This window comes from Rutilus rutilus (genome assembly GCF_951802725.1).
Source record: "Rutilus rutilus genome assembly, chromosome: 1".
Lineage (NCBI taxonomy): Eukaryota > Metazoa > Chordata > Actinopteri > Cypriniformes > Leuciscidae > Rutilus > Rutilus rutilus.
Genome location: NC_140209.1, coordinates 14,494,210 through 14,514,137, shown reverse-complemented (window position 1 = coordinate 14,514,137; position 19,928 = coordinate 14,494,210). Strand labels below are relative to the sequence as shown.

The 19,928-nt window shown below is 38.1% G+C and overlaps 1 protein-coding gene across 2 annotated transcripts; it reads left to right on the top strand.

Annotated features, from left to right (window-relative positions):
- Positions 1-234: 234 nt before the first annotated feature.
- Positions 235-2,723, top strand: LOC311305042 (GTPase IMAP family member 9-like). 2 transcript variants are annotated; one of them, XM_084432498.1, is made up of 3 exons: positions 235-481; positions 1,267-1,881; positions 2,019-2,723. In XM_084432498.1, the coding sequence occupies exons 1-3, from the start codon at positions 454-456 to the stop codon at positions 2,060-2,062; spliced, it is 687 nt and encodes a 228-aa protein (XP_084288624.1). In that variant the 5' UTR covers positions 235-453; the 3' UTR covers positions 2,063-2,723. The 2 variants fall into 2 exon arrangements, with proteins under 2 accessions (XP_084288624.1, XP_084288623.1); XM_084432497.1 differs by having other exon boundaries at positions 356-481; positions 1,267-2,667.
- Positions 2,724-19,928: the final 17,205 nt, after the last annotated feature.

Sequence of the window (19,928 nt, the reverse complement as noted above, 5' to 3'; positions counted from 1 at the left end):
CTGATGTAATGCGCTCACAGGTGTGTGTTTGTGGAGTAACACTGATGTAATGCGCTCACTGGTGTGTGTTTGTGGAGTAACACTGATGTAATGCGCTCACAGGTGTGTGTTTGTGGAGGAACACTGATGTAATGCGCTCACAGGTGTGTGTTTGTGAAGTAACACTGATGGAATGCGCTGTAATGCGTGTAATAACACGATGAACCAAAAGTAAAACTAAACTCAGCAGCTTGGGGCTTTCCAGACACGTTGGATATTTGCGTGAGTGAGCGATATTTGACTTTAGTTTTACTTTTGGTTCTTCGTGTTTCTCCTCACTGCTATTACCTGCTATTAATTTCCACGTTGCATATAAATAGTTTGATTTATTAATGTTCTTTACTGTATTTGTTTTCTACGAATATTTATATTGAGGTTGTAAACTGTTTGGATTCTGAGTCGCATTCACTAAAGATGGCAGAGGGACCTTCATCATCTACAGGTCAGAATTTCTTCACACTCAGAGCAGCTGTCAACATCATTCTGTATTTGAACAAATATTGTCATAGCTAAATATATTTTTCTCTCTGATATGATACAGGTTTTATCTGCATGTTCCTAGATTTTTGTTGTCAGTTAGGAACATTTTTAGAATGGCAGAGGCTATAGCTGGGGAAAGTTGTTATTCATTCTAATGAGGAACGGGGGAACAAAATTAATATCCAAAACTTTGCTGTTTTTCAGTGAAAACATGCTGACAAACTGTTGTATGTTTTTTTTTTTTTTTTTTACTTCAATAACAATAAAAATAAATACAAAAATAAATATCCAGAACTGATTTTATGTTCACTTGCAAACTAGAAAAAAAGAAGGCAAATGAAAATGCCAACTTTTCTCCAACTGGGGAGCATGGTAACCTTTCAAACCACATCTATAAACCCCACACTGAAGATTGACAGGTAAACCTGTCAGGCTGAAGGAAAAGCACATGTATGACATTTACATTCATTGCTCACATTTAAGTGCATTCAAGTGAACACAGTGTATCTTGGGGGAAGCATTGAAATATAATTATTCCTCCCGTTTCATTAACTCATCACTGTGTTTTCTTAGGGCTTAGAGTTTTTGAAGGATTACAGTTCATTCCAGTGGAAATTAAGTTCACACACACATCCTTTAAGACTCATTTACACACTCAGCAATACAATATTGTATATTTGTTTGTGAAGCTTATATATATTTTTTTTTTCTTACTCTTGAATGTCATATTCCATGTTTTTATTTCAGAGATGTCAGACATCAGCTCTCGTCCAGATGATCCAGTGATCCGGATCCTTTTGATGGGCAGAAGGAGGTCTGGGAAAAGCTCATCAGGAAACATTATACTTGGAAAAAAAAGGTTTAAAGAGCATGAGTCTGAAGTTTGTGAGGGTAAAACACAGATCGGAGAGAAGCAGGTGTGTGTGATTGATTGTCCAGATCTACTGGATCCAGATCTGAATAAAGAGAAGCTGGAGAAGATGAAGGATCAGCTGGTCTCTGGATGTTCATCAGGTCTCAGTGCAGTTCTGCTCACCGTTCCTCTAAAGGAACCTGTGGAAAATGAGGAAGAGATCCTGGATTTCATTAAAGATTTATTTGGTCCTGAAGTTCAGAAGTACATCATTATTCTGTTCACATATGGAGATGATCTGGAGGAACTAAAACTGAAAGATTGTGAGGATCTCCAGCGACTGGTGACTGAATGTGGAGAAAGATTTTACTGTTTCAATATCAAGACTAAATCAGACGATCAGATACAAGAACTACTGCAGAAGATTGAAGGAACGATGGCAGAGAACAGAGGGAAATTTATCTTGGCAAAAATGAAGAGGAGTGACAGCATGATAAATATTGTCAATTGTAAGTTTTTTTTTTTTTTTTTAAATGACTTTAATAATACAAGCATATGGCAGTTCAGTAAGTTTAAGTCATTAGCATGTCACACTGATTTTCAGTGAAGAATCCATGGAGATTTATTAGATTTTTTTGTGTTATAGTTTCAGGAGAGTCTCCAGCAGAAGATCCTGTGAGGAAAGATTAGATCAGGCTGAATCTGCTGGTGTGACTGGTCTTCGTTTAGCTCTGCGTTGTGTTGGTCGATGAACGAGATTTTCTCAGGCCAGATTTTATTCTGCATGAATAAAAATAATTTTAAGAACAAGCTCGAGTCTGTGGCTGTGGCTGTTACAGAGCAGGCTCCCGCACCGCTTCCTCTCCACCACCGGAGGGATCCGTCTCTGGAATATTAACTACCCTTAGCAAAATCTAAATCCCATCATGCCTCTCACCTGGGACTGACTGTGCAACACACCTGCACCTCATTCACACACACACATAAAAGCCACTTCCACACACCACTTCTCTGCGAAGTCTTACTTTGCCCTGGCCATAATTTCTGAGCGGTTATTACCCGTGTTTGTTTTTTGGATTCTGACCTTGGACTGTTAATCGTTGCCGATCTTTCTCTGCCTGCCCTGACCTGGATTGTTTATTGGAGCTAACTATAGATTAATGTCAATGAATACACAAAAAAAACTGTATAATACATAAGCAACATGAATAATCAACCATGTGTATACAATAGGCTGTACAAAAAAAGACATTTCAACACAATGCATGGAAACACATATGTTCCACGAAATAAATCAATGTAAAAAAATTACATTTTGACTAATTAAAAATGTCCATCTTCACTTAACTTTAAAACATTTGTTTTTCAGTCCGATGGTAAGTTTGACATCACTGTTTCCAAGTCCAAAAGCTCTATCAGGTGCCCAAAACAAACAAACAGTGCTAATATATAATTATTGTGCTGTAATGTTCCTGAAAATTTTGATCCTAACCTTTATCTCTATACCGAAATCTCTGATGGTTAGTTATTCAGCTATTTTGACTGGAGACTGTAATGTACACTACGGCTTTTGAAAAGCTTAAATGTGTGACATCAATAGTGCTCTTAAATGGTTGTTGAGTATTCTCATGAAACAAGACAGAAGAAGTAGAGACTTCGACCCGGAAACAGTATTAAGGTGCAGTAAAATTATCTGTTGTTCTGTGAATGTTCACTGGTGAATTCCAGTCATTTCAATAAGAATCCACACGATCAGCAATTTCGTTTGTGGTCAAAAATGTCACTATGGGACCAAGTTGGTCACTGGAATTCGCTAGATTCAACAGAATGCTGCTTGAAAGACTCCTGTGTGAGCTTCATACATTACATCGCTACACTGCTGACAATGGTCAATGGACTTTTTTGCCTGTGTAATTTCATGAAATTCAAAAATGTAACCGCACCTTTACTCGCTGCAATAATCTCATCTTCACAAGGGACATGTGAGGTACTTAAAGAGTTAGAAAAGTGAAAAGATGCATTAGCTTCATTTTCCGTTTGTTTCTCCTCTTTTCTGGTGGATGGTCCGGCACTTCAGTGATTTTCATGTCTACAGGAGGATTTTTATTCTTGTTCAAACTTGTATTTCAGCTTACGGAAATCCCTGCAAAGTACAAAATTTACTGTTAGTAATGTTATTAAAGTGATAGTTGTGAAATTTTAATATTTTCCTCAGCCTTGTGACGTTCCAAACCTGTTTGACTTTCTGTCTGTGGAACCCAAAAGCAGATCTCAGGCATAATGCAACCCCCGTCACCATTCATAGTGTAAATCATTCATGAAACCATTCTTATGTAGACTTGTTTAGTTCAATGCAACAAATTGTGCTCCAAAGCTCCAAAAATGTCCCAGAAAAGATCCTATAAATAATCAATGAGTTCACAACTCATGTGTTATGGGTTGTGTTGAAAGTCTTCTGAAGCCATATCATAGCTTTTTCCTTTTTCTTTTTTTGTCGAAAAAGACTAAACTTGAAGTTATAATTCTGAGTTAAAATGTCTTATATTCAAATGCAAATGATAAAGATATAAGAAAAAATCTATAGCATTATTGGCGCCAATAATTTTTCTGAGTAACATTAATGAGATTTGAGAGCAAATGCAAATACAATCAAACAATACAATTTCACACAGAAAGTTTATAGTAATAAAGTACTTGCATGTGGTGCAGGTAACTTACTGTAATTCAATGTTGCCACTGAAATGCTCAGATTATTTTAGAAATGTACTGGTTGTTCTGGGGACACCAAAAGAACAAAGCTGATTATTCACAACATAATATTTATTGACCAGTAAATTGCTTTAAATGGTATTTGAGAGAATGAGGGCACCTGTAGTAAGTAAAGTTAGGCTAAACAAAAACAGACCAAACTATATTAACCTGCTTTTGTTATTCATAACAAACGCCAATGACGACAGCAGGAATCAGCTAAATTAGTTAGGCTATATCAGCAATTTGAAGACACAGTTGTACAGAATATGTTGAATTGAATGACTAAATCAATCTAACACAAGAAGTCAATAATTTCCATTTGTTCATTAGATCAACGTAGTTAGCATCACGGCTAAAATCTTCATACCAGATGCTGTGCAATAAACGAGTGGTAAACACTGTAAAAACGTAGTAATGTATAATAAATTTAGTTTATATATGTGTGTTTGAATATATAATGAGTAGACTCTGTATTTATATTTATTTGGCGAGTTTTACAAACCTTGTAACACGGAAGCTTTGATGAGGAGAGCCGTTACTTTCAAACCCAATGACGTCGATCAGCTGAGCTTTGTTGCGCGCGAGCAGCGCGAGGATCACTGAAGCGATGACGGCAGAGGAATAGCAGCAGTTTCGTGACAGAATAAAACTTTTCTCCTCCTGGTTCTTCTTCATATTATTAATATTATTATTATTTAGTGTTGTTGTTTAAGGTTTAAATTAATCAATAAAATAGGCCTATACTAAATAAATGTAAGATACCCAGGTGAAAAAGACGTAGGCTACTGTTAAATGTATTAAAAATGCATTAAAGTGTATTTGTATTGTAGGCCTACTAAAAACACACTCAAGTACATTTTTAATACATTTAATAGTATGTCTCATTCACCTGGGTATGTATACTGAATCAAACTTAAGTAGCCTATAATAATAATAATAATAGGATAATAATCTTATTCTGGCCTCACTGAACCATTGGGTTCCTCCAGATGCTGGCTTTAAAGCACTTTGTTCAGTGTCAAACATAATACTTCTTTATGGACTTGGTTGGTTTCTGGACGCCACTGTACAGTTCAGCTCACTTTCTGATCCAGAGCTTTTCAAAGTCAACACAGTTTTACACCAGAGATCTTTCTGATCGCTTCTTCAGCTGTGTCATAGAGTCAGGACTAAACACTCAGTTGAAGAGATCAGAGGAAGTAACCAACCAGAGGAGGAGCTGATGATGTTTAAAGGAAGAGCTGTAACTATATATAATGAAGAGAAAGACTGACAGAAACAGAAAATGGCTGATAAGTGTGATCTGTGTCTGCTGGGACTGATCATTCTCTCTTCACTTCTCACAGGTAAAAAAAAAATCTATCTATCTAAAGATATTTAGTGGAATTAGTCTGAAAAAGTCACACAACAAATTAACTGGGCTGAATACTTGTTGTGTTACAATATGATCACAATATGAGCTCATCCCAGATAGAAATGTTATTGGACATGGACTCTAACATCGCTCTAATGTCAAATATTGGAAACTTCATTAAACAACTCCACAAACAGCATTACCAGCTTCACTTATTACAAACCAGATTTACTTCTGTCATATGTGTACAAAAGTCCTTATTGAGATTAACAGCTTTAGATGTTGATGATTTATTAATAATAATAGTTTGGTTTGATGTCACCATTATGGTGATCAGTGTTTGCTTTCGTTGGTCAGTTTGACTCTTGATGTTTTAATGTTATTTTTTCTCTGGCTGCTGGAACTGTGTGTTATGGCAAGAACAGTACAAGAAAATGTGATGATGTCATATACTTGATGATGATGAAAACGATATAATCATCATGCTGTGTTCTGATCAGCTGATCTCTTCTAGACTTTCAAATGTGTTATTAATTTCATATAGTAATGTTTTTATAGGATGACATCCAACTTTTTTAAATATATATATTTTTTTGGTTGTCATCATATAGAAACATTTTTTAAATAAAAATATTATGTATAAAAAAACACTAAATAATTTGAACTACTGTTTATTACAAACCATTACAAGAACATAACAACATTTGATAGAACAACAACATTTCTATCTGGGATGAGCTCATATTGTGGCCACAGAGAGTGCGCTGTGAGTTACACTTTTAGAGTTACACTTTTAGCTCACTGTGACTCACATTGATGACCTTGTGACCACATGGTGAGATCACTGTGAGATTAAAGTGTTGACTAGGCAAGTAAAGCCATGACAAAATAATGCACTAGTTGAATATTTGTATTCCTTTACACCACCAGTACAAAAAAAAAAAGAAAAAAAAAAGATGTCGTTATTTTATTATTTATTTACATCATTAAACATATAGACTCAAAATAAAGCCCAAACATACCTGTAAAGACACACACAAGGCACATTTACAATCAAATACGGCACATACATAAGTTAATTGAAGCATATACAATTAATAAACAAAACAATACAGTTAATTACTGTACATAACTTCCTGGAAAATTCCCACTTTAAAACTCATGCAAACATGACTATAATTATCAATTCGGTTTACCAAAGCAGTCAACATATATTAGATTAAAATGCCAGCATTACCGTATAACAACACAACTAACACACCAAGAGCACCTATTCATGACAAATAATTAGAACGGTGCAAGATTATTTTGCCATTAATTTAATAGATCTATACTCTAATTAAATGTGGAAAATAGACTAATAACTACCACTAATAAACTGAATTTGATCTAAACCGTTTTCTGATTTTAATTATTCATAAATATTTAGTCATAACTACTTTTCTTCCTGGAACTACAGTATGTAGGGTTTGTTTCTGGTGAGACACTTATTAGTGGCGCACTAAAGGTGCTCTCGGCGTGTTAGGCCGGCGACACACTGGCTGCGTGGCGTTTTCTATGTCTTTGCACACTAGAAACGTGTCTGACGCGGCGCTGCTGCTGCTGCTAGGTAACATATGATAAGCCTCAATGGTGATATATTCCATATGATGGTTATATATTGTGGAAGGCCTATACTTCATGTTAAACAAATATATAGCAGCAAAGACAACGTCGGCAGTATTGACGGCAAAATAGGCTACAGAATATTTCGTTCTGTACTGACAGGTGCAATATTTGAAAATCGATAATATATTTTTTTTTATTACATTTATATCTGCATTTATGTCAAAACCTAGAGACTTTCAAACATCAAAATATCATTTATTAATATGTATTTGTCTCAAAATGACATATAAACATCTTTTCCTATTCTATTTTGCCTGAAAACGCTTCGCGTGAAAAATAGGCGTCGGTTCTATTTCTAGCATATTTCTGCATCGCTTTCTGCCAGGACTTTTACAGGCTTTTCCCAAATCACGGATGTGACGTCGATGTTCGGGTTAGTGGTAGCATGAGCCATCAGGCAAGTGTTATTTAAATAAACTCCTGATGTACTTACAAACTTTCCAATGCCTCGATTTATGCTTATGTAGCAAGTGGCTCAATTTTAGTGACTACGCCACAACCCAAATAAAGCACACAAATACGTTCCACCTAGAAAAGGCAAGAGGCATGGGCTTCCGTACAATTTTTTTTTTATTAAAGCTAAAAGTTGATCAACAATGATTTAAAATCAGTAATTCACATGGGTCATGATTGAATTGAACAAAGCCAAAAAAATAATAAACAAAAGAAATAAACAAGATTCACAATAAATCTCCACAAGATTTACAATAAACCCTCACAAGATTCACAACACACCTTCACAAGATTCACAATAAACCTTCACAGGGGCTGAGGCTTCCGGTCAGGAGCAGGCTAGTGTGCCGGCAGCAGGTCTACCATAAGAAGCATGCCAACCCAACGTACACCCACCAAATTCACTGCAAATGACCAAAGGTAGTGACACGGCAATAATGAAACTGCAATAACATTCTTAGTGAAGCAAAACCTGCAGTGAGGAAAGACAACCAGCCCACTCCAGGAAGTCCTCAGCTCCTAAAGGAAAGAAATAAAGAAAAATATAGATAATTAATAAACTAAACAATTTAAGTAAACAAAAGAAACAAAAAAAAACTATAAACAGATTAAAGACAGACAATAAACAAATACACTGACCGCTGCAGGAACACCACACAGAATTAACTGCAGTACGCCCGGAAGTTATTGCAAATTAAAATTGACAATTTAATTTAACAAAAAAAAAATAAACAAAACACATTCAAGGTCGGTCACATTCACATTCAAGAAAAACAATAAACAAATATACTGTGACCGCGGCAGAAACTCACACCAAACACAGAGTTAACTGCAATAACGTTACGCCTGGAAATGATTTCAGGCAGACAGTCACTCAGAATCAAATAATAACTAGAAAACAAATCTACCAAAAACAAAAGTAAAGAAATGCCAACTAGTAGCAAAAACAAAATAATCCTTCAAGCCCGCATAGACATGCTTGACTTAAACGTAACGGTGTGGAGAAAGCAGCAGCGTGGCTTTAAAGAGCGAGTGGCGGAGAGAGAGCGCACTGTTTAATGCGACTGCTCACTTGACGAAGACCTTCAAAACAGTAAACAAGAAGGGTTACGACTAACAAAGTGATCGACCAGTTACCCACCCGATAATGCAATGAAGTACTATCCCAGTTTACCTACCAGAGAATACGATCAAGTTACACTTCAACATATACCATAAGAGAATTATTTAACAGCCTTGTTGACTGCAACAACTGGTGTTCCGATCAGTTAAGCTGCGATGCCACACCGATGGAAGCCCTGGTGGTGTAAAGTAATACAAATATTCTCCTAGTGCATGTTTAATCATATTGTATTAAACGATTTGTTAATGCATTATTTTGTCATGACTTTTACTTGAGAGGGCCCTAATCATGATCAAATTCACTGTTAACTACTTCCCAAACTCCTGTCACGTCCGAGGAGGGCAGTCGTACTAGTCATGTCATGTCCTCCGAGCCTGTTCCTGTGCTGGCCACAGGGACCATTCCAGAGCATCCTATTTTGCCTGTTTTGGCCACGGAGGCCTTCCCTGAGTGCTCTAACCTGCCCATTAAGGCTACGGCGGCCACCTTGGAGTTGTTTGACAGTCATGCCATGCCCCCAGAGACTGTCCCTGAGTTTATTACCAAATCCAAGTCTGTCTATGAGACAAAGTCCAAGTCTGCTCCCGAGACCAAGTCCAAGTCTGCCCCCGACACCAAGTTCAGTAGGAAGCCCTCACCAGTAGAGAGGGTGCCTGTTTTTAGAGGCCCCACTAACCATGTCCCCACCCCTCTTATCCCACCCTCTGTTTTTCATGGTCATTTCAATTTCCCTAAGCCAGCACCTCCCTGGTCAACCTTGAACTTTTTACCCGGTCCTATTCCCACCTGCCCAGTCCCACCCTCTGTGTTTCCTGGCCAGTATGGGGCTTCCAGGTTTTCACTCTACCCGCCCTCCCAGGTGGTACCTCCTTCGACTCCACTGGCTAGTTTGGACACCAGGAGGCGTCCATTGGGGGAGGGGTACTGTCAGGGTCCTGCTATGACAGTCTTGTCTGTTTTGTCACTGTTTAATGTTTCCTTGTTTGTCTTGTGTCTGAGCACATGGATCTGTCTTTGTTTGTGTTTGCCATGTGCTCCTCTTGTCCTGCCTCCTTGTTTCCTGTTACCACACCCCCTTGTTTAGTCCACGTCTTGCCCTTGTTTCACTAATTGTGCTCACCTGATCCTCATGTGCTCTGGTCCCTTTATATTGTGCCTCTTTTCCTCATGTCTTTGCTGGTTTGTTTTGGTGTGTTGTCTGTGTTCAATGTGTGTACGAAGTTATCACAGAAATTGACAGACTTCTGGAGATCGTCTGGACATCCTCTCCGGTGTTTTTGTATCTTGGTCGCCCGCCTGCTATACGTGGTGTTTTGAGTATTATCATCTGTTCTACCTGTCTTTGTCAATAAATATCACTCCCTGTTCATTCTGTGCCTGGGTCCTCCCTTTCTGAATCCTGACACAAACACACAGTGAGTGTTCAACTCAGTGAAGTGATGTTGTGTGGTCAGAGAACAGAAGTACAGTATCATCACGACTGTGTCTGGATGGAGAGTGAACTACTGATCCCAGCAAACCTTCCCTGAGTTTTGCCCGTTCCTTTGGGAACTGTTCCACAAATATTCTTTGTGGGTTTTGAATTGTTATTTTGTATTTAGCTGTGCATAAGTCACAGTAGGGTGAGTTTGAAGGAAAGAGAGAAACACAGAACAGATAAAGAGCTTTTAAGGTCAGTTATTAGTGTATTTTCTACGGTTGAAGAGGAGGATCAACTAATCCTGTGCCGTCCAGTAATGTTTATGACAAAGCTGAAATCATGTTAATTAATGCATTAACTATCAAACACCGGAAAAAGACTGTATGATTTGAATCTTCTGCTTTGTATGCTGGTATGTTTTATGTTTTTTTTCATTTATTAATATCATAATGATCACTGAGATTTACTGTGTTTCAGGTACCAGTGGAGTGAATGAGACTCATATGTTCATCAGTTCTGGTGAAAATGTGCGTCTGTCCTGTAATAATGCTCTTTCTGACTGCAAATCAACTACATGGACCTACAACAGCTTCAGACATTCAGTAATAATTGAACTGATTATTTTAGGGAAAATGAATAAAGACACAGAGAGACATAAGAGACTGAGTCTGGAGTCTGACTGCTCTCTGAACATCAAGAACGTCACAGAAGAAGATTATGGATTATACACCTGCAGACAATATGTGAATGACAGACAACAAGGAACTGATGCACATGTTTATCTGCATGTTCTTCATGGTAAGTTTATGATTATGTGGTCAATTTAAAAAGGGCATATTCTCCCTTTAAACTCAGATGATGATTGAAGAGTCTGTGATTTGTGTCTTGTGTTCAGTTTCAGTGTCTCCATCATCATCATCTTCTTCATCATCTTCATCTTCATCCTCACAGACTGAGATCAGTCCAGGCCGCTCTGTGACTCTCTCCTGTCAGTTGTATTCATATACTGGATACTCCTGTTATTATTGGGTCAGTTCTGTGGGAATTAAGCTGTTGTGGGTGAATCAGACTGGTGTTGATCTGAAGACAGACTCCAGATATCAGATATCAGATCAAGAACACTGTATCATCACTCTGACTACAACACTCCTGAATGAAGATAACAACAGAGAGTGGAGATGTCTTCTTACTCACAGAAATCAACTCAAGACCTCAGTCAGATACACTGTCAAGTATTCAGGTGAGAAAACACTCTTTTCAGACAGATTTGTCAAAACTTTCACACACTGGCTCTACTCTTCCTGATGGCTTCATACGTTTGGCAATTGTAAAATATTAGTGGTCAAAATCATAAACTGCATAAAAATCCTTATAATTCCCAATATTGACCTCTTATGGGTCATACTAGGCTAAAATAGACTCTTCTGATTTATGCAATATTTCATGTATGACCCATGAGGGACGTCAATATTGGGAATTATAAGGATTTTTATGCAGTTTGAGGAATTCTAAGGCTTAATAATGTCATTGATTCAGGAAAGCTGAAGGTTTATGGGAAGCAGCTCACTGTGTTTCACTCTCATATAAACCAGGAATAAATGATACAGTAACATCTCTCTTCTCAACTACTGCCACTGTAAGCTGTGATGATTGAACACAAACTGCATGTCATGATCAATATGAAAATATGATGTTAATGTCCTGATGCGTCTGAACATTCATCTTCTGCAGCTCCAGTCGCTTCAACAACACTGACTCCAGTCAGAAGCTCAAACTCTGAGAAGACATCAAGCCGAACTACAGCAGCAGCTTCTACACAAGGTTCATGATCACATGATCACTGTCACACATCATCAGTCTCTCGCTTCAGTGGTTTGCACTGGCTCTCACAGACTGCTTTATCATCACACATATTATCTACAGAAAAAGCTCTTTAGTCAGATTTGTCAGTGAGTTTTGATACATATGACCGGTCTTGTACAGTCTGTTGTCTGATGCAAAATAATCATAATATACAGCTAGTGTAACTCACGCCACTCACATGATAAATTAATAAAATCATAGTGAGGATTTATTAAACACAACTCATCCCATGTTATTGTGTCATCCCAGCACCAGAACTGAGCGTCACACTGATGAGCTTCTCTAGACTACAGCAGTTTGTAAAAGAAATGCCTTGACATTGTGTAATCATATTTCTATTTCCATCCCAGCCGGTTATTAATTTTAGATGCCATCAATAAATAGATATTCAGCAAACTTAGAAATGCAACTGAACATGAGTATCTATGAATGAATAAAGCATCAAATAGATTTATTTTTGGTCAATGGCGATAGTCTTTCTCCTCCTGACACCTTGAGATTGAAGTAAGAAGATAATGATGACAGACATATCCATCATTTTTATGATGAGGAGCTCAAGTATTATGTGTTGATGATGTTGTGTATGTGGCATTATGTGTTGAACTGAACTAACAGACGTGATCCACAGATCCAGGAGAAACTGAAGTCAGTGTGACATTATACAGAGGTACGACACGTTCATTTATACTGACAGCTTTATAACATTAAACTATCAGTCAGTCTGTAAAAGCTTCATCAATAACTGTTGATAGTTGAATACCCTTGACTTCAGTCATGTACAGTTTCTCTTCTTCCTCTCATGTTTCCTGCAGTGATTGTGATTATTGTTGAGATCGCAGTGTTTGCTGCTCCTACTGTGATTCTTCTTCAGATCATCTGTGCAAGAAGAGCTGGTGAGTTTTGAGCCGCACACAATCTGATGATTCACACTCATCTGATCTGGAACAATCTGCAATCATGATAAAAACACATACGAGAGGTCAGTCAATGCTTTTATTTTGCAGGGAGGAAGGACTCGAAGCACCCAGAGGAAATAGAGATGCCGACAATATTACAATAAAATACTGATGAGTTTAGAGCAAATCTGCAACAATTATTACAATAGCAAAAACTTACAGAGGATTGTTTATCGTTTTATTTTCTTCTCAGAAAACAAATTGTGATTTAATTATACAAAATATAATATGTATAAATAATCTTTGACTTATTGTTATAAAGCGATTACAAGAGTGATTCGTTATTGATAACAGCACAACTGTGTCTGTCTTACTGTTTTTTCAAACAGAATTCACTTACTGCAGCACTGCCAGTTGGACGGCGGGCGTGCTACATACACAATCATGTGATTGTCTTTAATTGTCCATAAGGACAAAATAAAAGCATATGTGATCTTCTGGATTTGTGAAATGTGGAGCTTTTAGGGTTTGGAGCTGTTATCCATCCGACTGGCAGGAGCGTGTAGTGGGTGTGGCCAAACTATCACATATCACTATCACTCAAAACTTTTCATCTCTTTTCAACTTTTCATCAAGCAAAGGTTTTAGCCAGGGATGGGTAAACTCTGTCCTGGAGGGCCACTGTCCTGCAGAGTTTATCTCCAACCCTGATAAACTCTCCTGCCTGTAGCTTTCTAGTAATCCTGGAGACATTGATTAGCTGTGTTTGATGAGGGTCCCAGATAGCAAGCAACCATCAAAACAATGTTAAATCAATGTGTAGCGCCCCCTAGCGTGTCTAGCTATTAGTGTGGAGTGCACTCCCCGAATTCTTATGTGGCGAGAGATCTCTCTCTCTAATATTAATTAATGTTCTACTGTGATTCCCTAATTACTTGTTAGCATTTACTTTAATGGTAGCTTTTAACTTAATGCAAAAATGGCAATACAGTGTCTTTATAGCTAAATGAAAGTGAAACACTAATTGTATGTGGCTATCTCAAGTGCTTGGTTAAATAAGCATCACTTGAAATGTCACTTAGACTTAGGTTATCTTACTCAGCGTTAATACACACTTTCACTTTAAACCAGGCTACTGTAAACTCAATAATATTATCTTGCTTTAAGTATCAAAATGATCAATATCATAAACCCAATGTAATGAAAATCTTCAGTGGCCACTTTCCATGGTTGTGTTGACATTTCTGCCTTTATAACTGAGGGGATTATAATCAGAGGAAGGTTAAGTTTAAAATAAAAATGTTGAATGTAATATATTTATCTTATTTTAAATAGGTCATAAAAAATATCAATATTATCGATATGACCGATATGAAACGCTTACATCATGATACAGTTTTCAGCCATATTGCCCAGCCCTAGGGTAACTAATAAACTTTTCAAACCTGTCTGTACAGACCGCATTTAGCCAAAGGTAATGTTGATGTTAGCTATAAAGTGCGATTTCAGTTTGCGCCATAAAAGTACAACTAGAGGCCAATTCACACCGCAGACAAACGCCAGCAAACACCAACAAAAAAAGTCACCAACAAAAGTTGGCCGTTGTATTCAGAATGTTATGAAAAACAAGTGTCATGTTCACACTGCCCCAACAGACAGACACCGACAAACTCAAGCACCCACGGAAAAACACGAGATATTCGTTCATTTTAACCAATACAAGTAAAAGATTGCAGCTTTCAGACACAACTTTCTTCTCGTTTTATATTGTTAAATATCGAGAGTGCTCTGTTACAGGCCCCTGTGCAAAAGGCCATTAAATGCACTTCACGACGTCATGTCACAGCATTCGCAAAATGACGGACGGTCTGCACATCTTCACAACCCAGAACATTAATACACAAAATATTTGCAGCATGAACGAATGACAGGACTCGTGTGCATATTAAGTTGTTGTATCATACCTGTAAAAACAGGAGCGAACGTGTCAGCGTAATCATAATCCCCAGCAACTGTGAGGTCGCCGGCGCAGCTGCTCCTCTAACGTTATAAGAGTCCTCAGTTCATTTTCATAATACGAGTCCCGATCTCACTCAGCAACAGACATGACCCAGCTTTCAGCAGACCAAAGTTCCACATCATTCCTCTATTTACATAAGTAAAATAAATATTTTCTTACAGGATCAAAATGTGCACATACTTTAGGACAAAACGTGTTTGTTGGCGTTTGTCTGTGCGGTATGAATTGGCCTTAAGCCAACTAATATTTGTTCCACTTTATTTTCTTCCACAGATCAAAGACTGTGCTCGTAAATATCATTCACGTAAATTGCATTCAATAAAAATGGTGTCTAGCCTAGCGACTAATTCTTTGCCAACTAGCAGAACGAAAATATGATCTGCTAGCGCAAAAACAGCGCAGCTAACGTTAGTCAACATTAGCTTCGTTCGCGCCATAAAAGTAGCTTCATATTACCCCCATTTGCACTACTTTACTCAGACAAAAATTTGATATTGTTGTCCTAATCTTTCTTTTCGTTTCATCTAGGGAAGCACTGTCAAATGAACATGAACAAAGTTTAAACGGATCGATAATAATCAACATTTAATCAGCAACAGTTCGAAATATGTAGGTCGACGTAACTCGATTGAAACTATGCTCGGCGTGAAATGTTGATGCTTTTTAAGGAAATTGAACACAAGACTTACCTCAAGTTAATAACGCAGGATCGAAAAGGGATGATTTTAAGTCAGGCGTTGAGTTTTATCTCACCGAAAGTGAGACACGTCATGCGTGCTGACGCTTGCTGCAGCAACTGTTGAAATCGGCTTCATACTGGTAAACGCATCTGAGCCGAGCGCCCAGAGTTTAACCGTCACTGCTGGTGGTAAACATTTGAAATAGCAAGTAAAATGAATTTGAGACTCAGTGTTGCTAACAAGACGTTGTGCATGTAGGCTACCCATCCCATCAACCCAAGTAAACACAGGATAGCTACATCTTAAAAATTATGTTGTGTTATATATAAGTATAAGTATATAAGTGTTATATATTTTGTTAAGTTGATTACTTACAATATCCCAAATGTTTCCAACTATTTTTTAATCGTGAGAAAATTGCGATTTTAACCTAGGAAACGGGGCGTTAGAGCAGGGGGGAGCTGGGAGTCGCCAGTCAATTGCGTCATATCCGCGTTACCCTCGGTTTCCGCTCTTATTGCGTGGAGTCCTGGACAAATGCGGAAGTTGTAGTTGTAGCGTCTATCAAGCAACAAACGTTAGCTTGTTTCGTGCAGTCGTTATGGAACACAATTATTCTTTACCGATTGCAGCTGGTTCTGTCGACAAAGCATGCTTAATTTTCCAAATGTAGCATTCTGTAATAGTTATGTTTATGTAAGGAAAGTATTATTGCTTTAGATTTGTGTTTAACTTTAGTTTATTGACATTGTTTATCTGGTGTTTATGGCAATGTAAATAAATATAGCATGTGTTATACATAAAGATTAATCAGTATGTGTGGGTACAACTACAATATACATGTGGGTACAATGTACAAATGATGTGGGTATGTTCGAATGTACTTTTACAACATTTGTTTAGAACACGTAAAACTGCGCAGCGTTATCACAACAATGAATTCGACATACAGTAACATCTATGATAACCAATATAGTATTCAACCTTACTTTTCTTGCGGCTAATTAATTTTAATGAAATAAAAATGTGATGAGGTTCAAGAGTCAGGAAAGAAGAAGACAGGGATCGGCGTGACTGGGTCTCGTACTTTATTAAAATAAAACAAAACAAACAAAAGTCGTGCACAACGCGCATTCACCGTGGCAACCGCGACGGCACAAAACAGTTCAAAAATGAGAGCTCGGATCCACCGGTTTTCTTTCTCTGCGTCCAATTTTCTCTCCAGTCTCTCTCTCGTTCCAGCGCGCGGCTTAAAAGCGGTCTCTCCACGCCAATAATACTGCAATAAGACACAGGTGTTCCTCATTTGCACTTGACCTACTTGCGTCTCGCTCGTCTCGTTTCTCTCTCTCTCTCCCGTTACAGACCGTGCTGAACCATAAAAAGCATGTCATTAAACGCAACATTCATGAAAATAGAACTTTACCTCATCCATGAACATGATTTTTCGATTCCCGTCTGACTGATTTACATCCACGGTGGAATTTAAAACGACAGTTCCCATCATTCCACGCTCCTTCACATCGTCATCAAGCTACGCCGTTGTTGTTGTTTGGAATGTAGCCCCCTCTAGCGGCAAAAAAATATTGCATATTGTACCTTTAACTGTTCATGAGGTGGATTACCTGAGGGAAGAAACTGTTCTTGTGCCTGGCTGTTCTGGTGCTCAGAGCTCTGTAGAGCTGACCAGACGACAACAGTTCAAAGAGGAAGAGGCCTGGGTGTGAGGGGTCCAGGGTGATTCTGCCAGCTCTTTACTCACTCTGGATGAGTACAGTTCTTGGAGAGTGGGGAAGGGTGTACCAGTGATTCTCTTAGCAGACTATCTGAGATCTGATAGCTGAGCTGAACCAGACAGTTCTAGAAGTGCAGAGGATTCAGTGACTGCAGAGTATACTTGTATCAGCAGCTCCTGTGACAGGTTGAACTTCTTCAGCTGGTGAAGGAAGTATATGTGGAACTCCCACTTCAGGTCCTGAGAGATGGTAGTGCCCAGGAACCTGTATGACTCCACTGCTTCCACAGAGCTGTTCATGATGGTGAGAGTGGGGAGTGCAGGGGGTTTCTCCTAAAGTCCACGATCATCTCCACTGTTTTGAGTGTGTTAAGCTCAAGGTTGTTATAACTGCACCAGACAACCTTTTTATGTACCCTTATTTTAACACTTTTGAGTGTGGTCTAAAATAAATTCCCAGGAGAGTTAAAGGGATACTCCACTTTTTTCGGAAATAAGCTCATTTTACAACTCCCCCAGAGTTAAACAGTTGAGTTTTACCGTTTTAGAATCCATTCAGCCGAACTCCGGGTCTGACGGTACCACTTTTAGCATAGCTTAGCATAGATCATTGATTCTGATGAGTCCAGTAGCATTTCTTTCAAAATGACCAAAGAGTTTCAATATTTTTCCTATTTAAAACTCGACTCTTCTGTAGTTAAACCGTGTACTAAGATCGACGGAAAATGAAAAGTTGCAATTTTCTAAGCTTATATGGCTAGGAACTACTCTCATTCCGGCGTAATAATCAAGGAACTGTGCGGCTGTAACATGGGTGCAGCAGGCGTAATGATATGACGCAGCGCCTGAAAATAGTCCCCAGCTCGGTAACTTCTTCCAACGTGACCGGGACTAAGTTTGTCTAACCTATTAGACCTATTTTCAGGCGCTGCGTCATATCACTACGCCTGCTGCACTCATGGTACAGCCGCACAGTTCCTTGATTATTACGCCGGAAGGATCGGCGATGCCAGCTCGCTTTTTTTTTTTTTATCAGTGTAAAAGAGACTCATAAATACTCTGTTGACTTTGATTTTCCATTGGAGTTTCATACATCAATCTCTCCTGTTAAGTGTGTATTTTTTTTTGTGTATACTCACAATAAAAACAAAGTGTTGTGCTTTTTGCCTTAGTACACGGTTTAACTACAGAAGAGTCGAGTTTTAAATAGGAAAAACATTGAAACTCTTTGGTAATTTTGAAAGAAATGCTACTGGACTCATCAGAATCAATGATCTATGCTAAGCTATGTTAAAAGTGGTACCGTCAGACCCGGAGTTCGGCTGAATGGATTCTAAAACGGTAAAACTCAACTGTTTAACTCTGGGGGAGTTGTAAAATGAGCATATTTTCGAAAAAAGTGGAGTATCCGTTAATTTAACTCTGGAGTTTTTGCTGTGTATATATAGATGAAGTGTGATCTTGACGCATCTGTCAATGCAACACTTCTGGAGGTTGTGAATTTGTGGTTTCACAAGCACAAACTTAGTAGCCTAATAAAAGCTTCATGGTGCACACACACATATAGCAACACAATGTGTTAGTGATGTGATGGGGGAAAAAAAGTGTTAAAAAAATAAATAAAAAAATAGACATACAAATTACTCTGAGGACACTGTATTGGGTCACTTAAAAATAACTATATTTCATTATGCTGAAATTGTTTTCTCTGACAAATAATCAGTAGCTACAATAGCTGGGTTTCCATCCAAACGTAAAGTTAAGAAATTTTGCGTTTCCATCACTCGTTTCTTGAGAGGATAAATATATGTTTGTATTGATCTGTGAGGACCTGTTCATTCAAAGCACTTTGTTCAGTGTCAAACATAATACTTCTTTATGGACTTGGTTGGTTTCTGGACGCCACTGTACAGTTCAGCTCACTTTCTGATCCAGAGCTTTTCAAAGTCAACACAGTTTTACACCAGAGATCTTTCTGATCGCTTCTTCAGCTGTGTCATAGAGTCAGGACTAAACACTCAGTTGATGAGATCAGAGGAAGTAACCAACCAGAGGAGGAGCTGATGATGTTTAAAGGAAGAACTGTAACCATATATAATGAAGAGGAAGACTGACAGAAACACAAAATGGCTGATACGTGTGATCTGTGTCTGCTGGGACTGATCATTCTCTCTTCACTTCTCACAGGTAAAGAAATCTGTATTTTCTCTAAAGACATTTAGTGGAATTAGTCTGGAAAGAGTTCATTTGAACATACTCAGTTTATTCTTGCACACATTCACGTTGTGATCTCAGAGTTGTGTATTGATACACACAGATCATACTGTATTATTCCTGATACTGGACATAGTGTCACTCAAACATCTGATGATGAAGAATTATCTTCATATTAAGAGTGTGTCAGGGTGATTTGAACAGCTCTCTGATAAAGACTAATAGTTTGATACTAATGATAATTGAAAGCATGAACGATAGAGTCATTATGGATTCATGCATGAATAACGGCAGCCTTAACCACACGTTAGTACATGTATGATAGTTAATGCATTCATTAACATGTATGGATAAACCAAATCAAAGTGCCTCTTTAAGA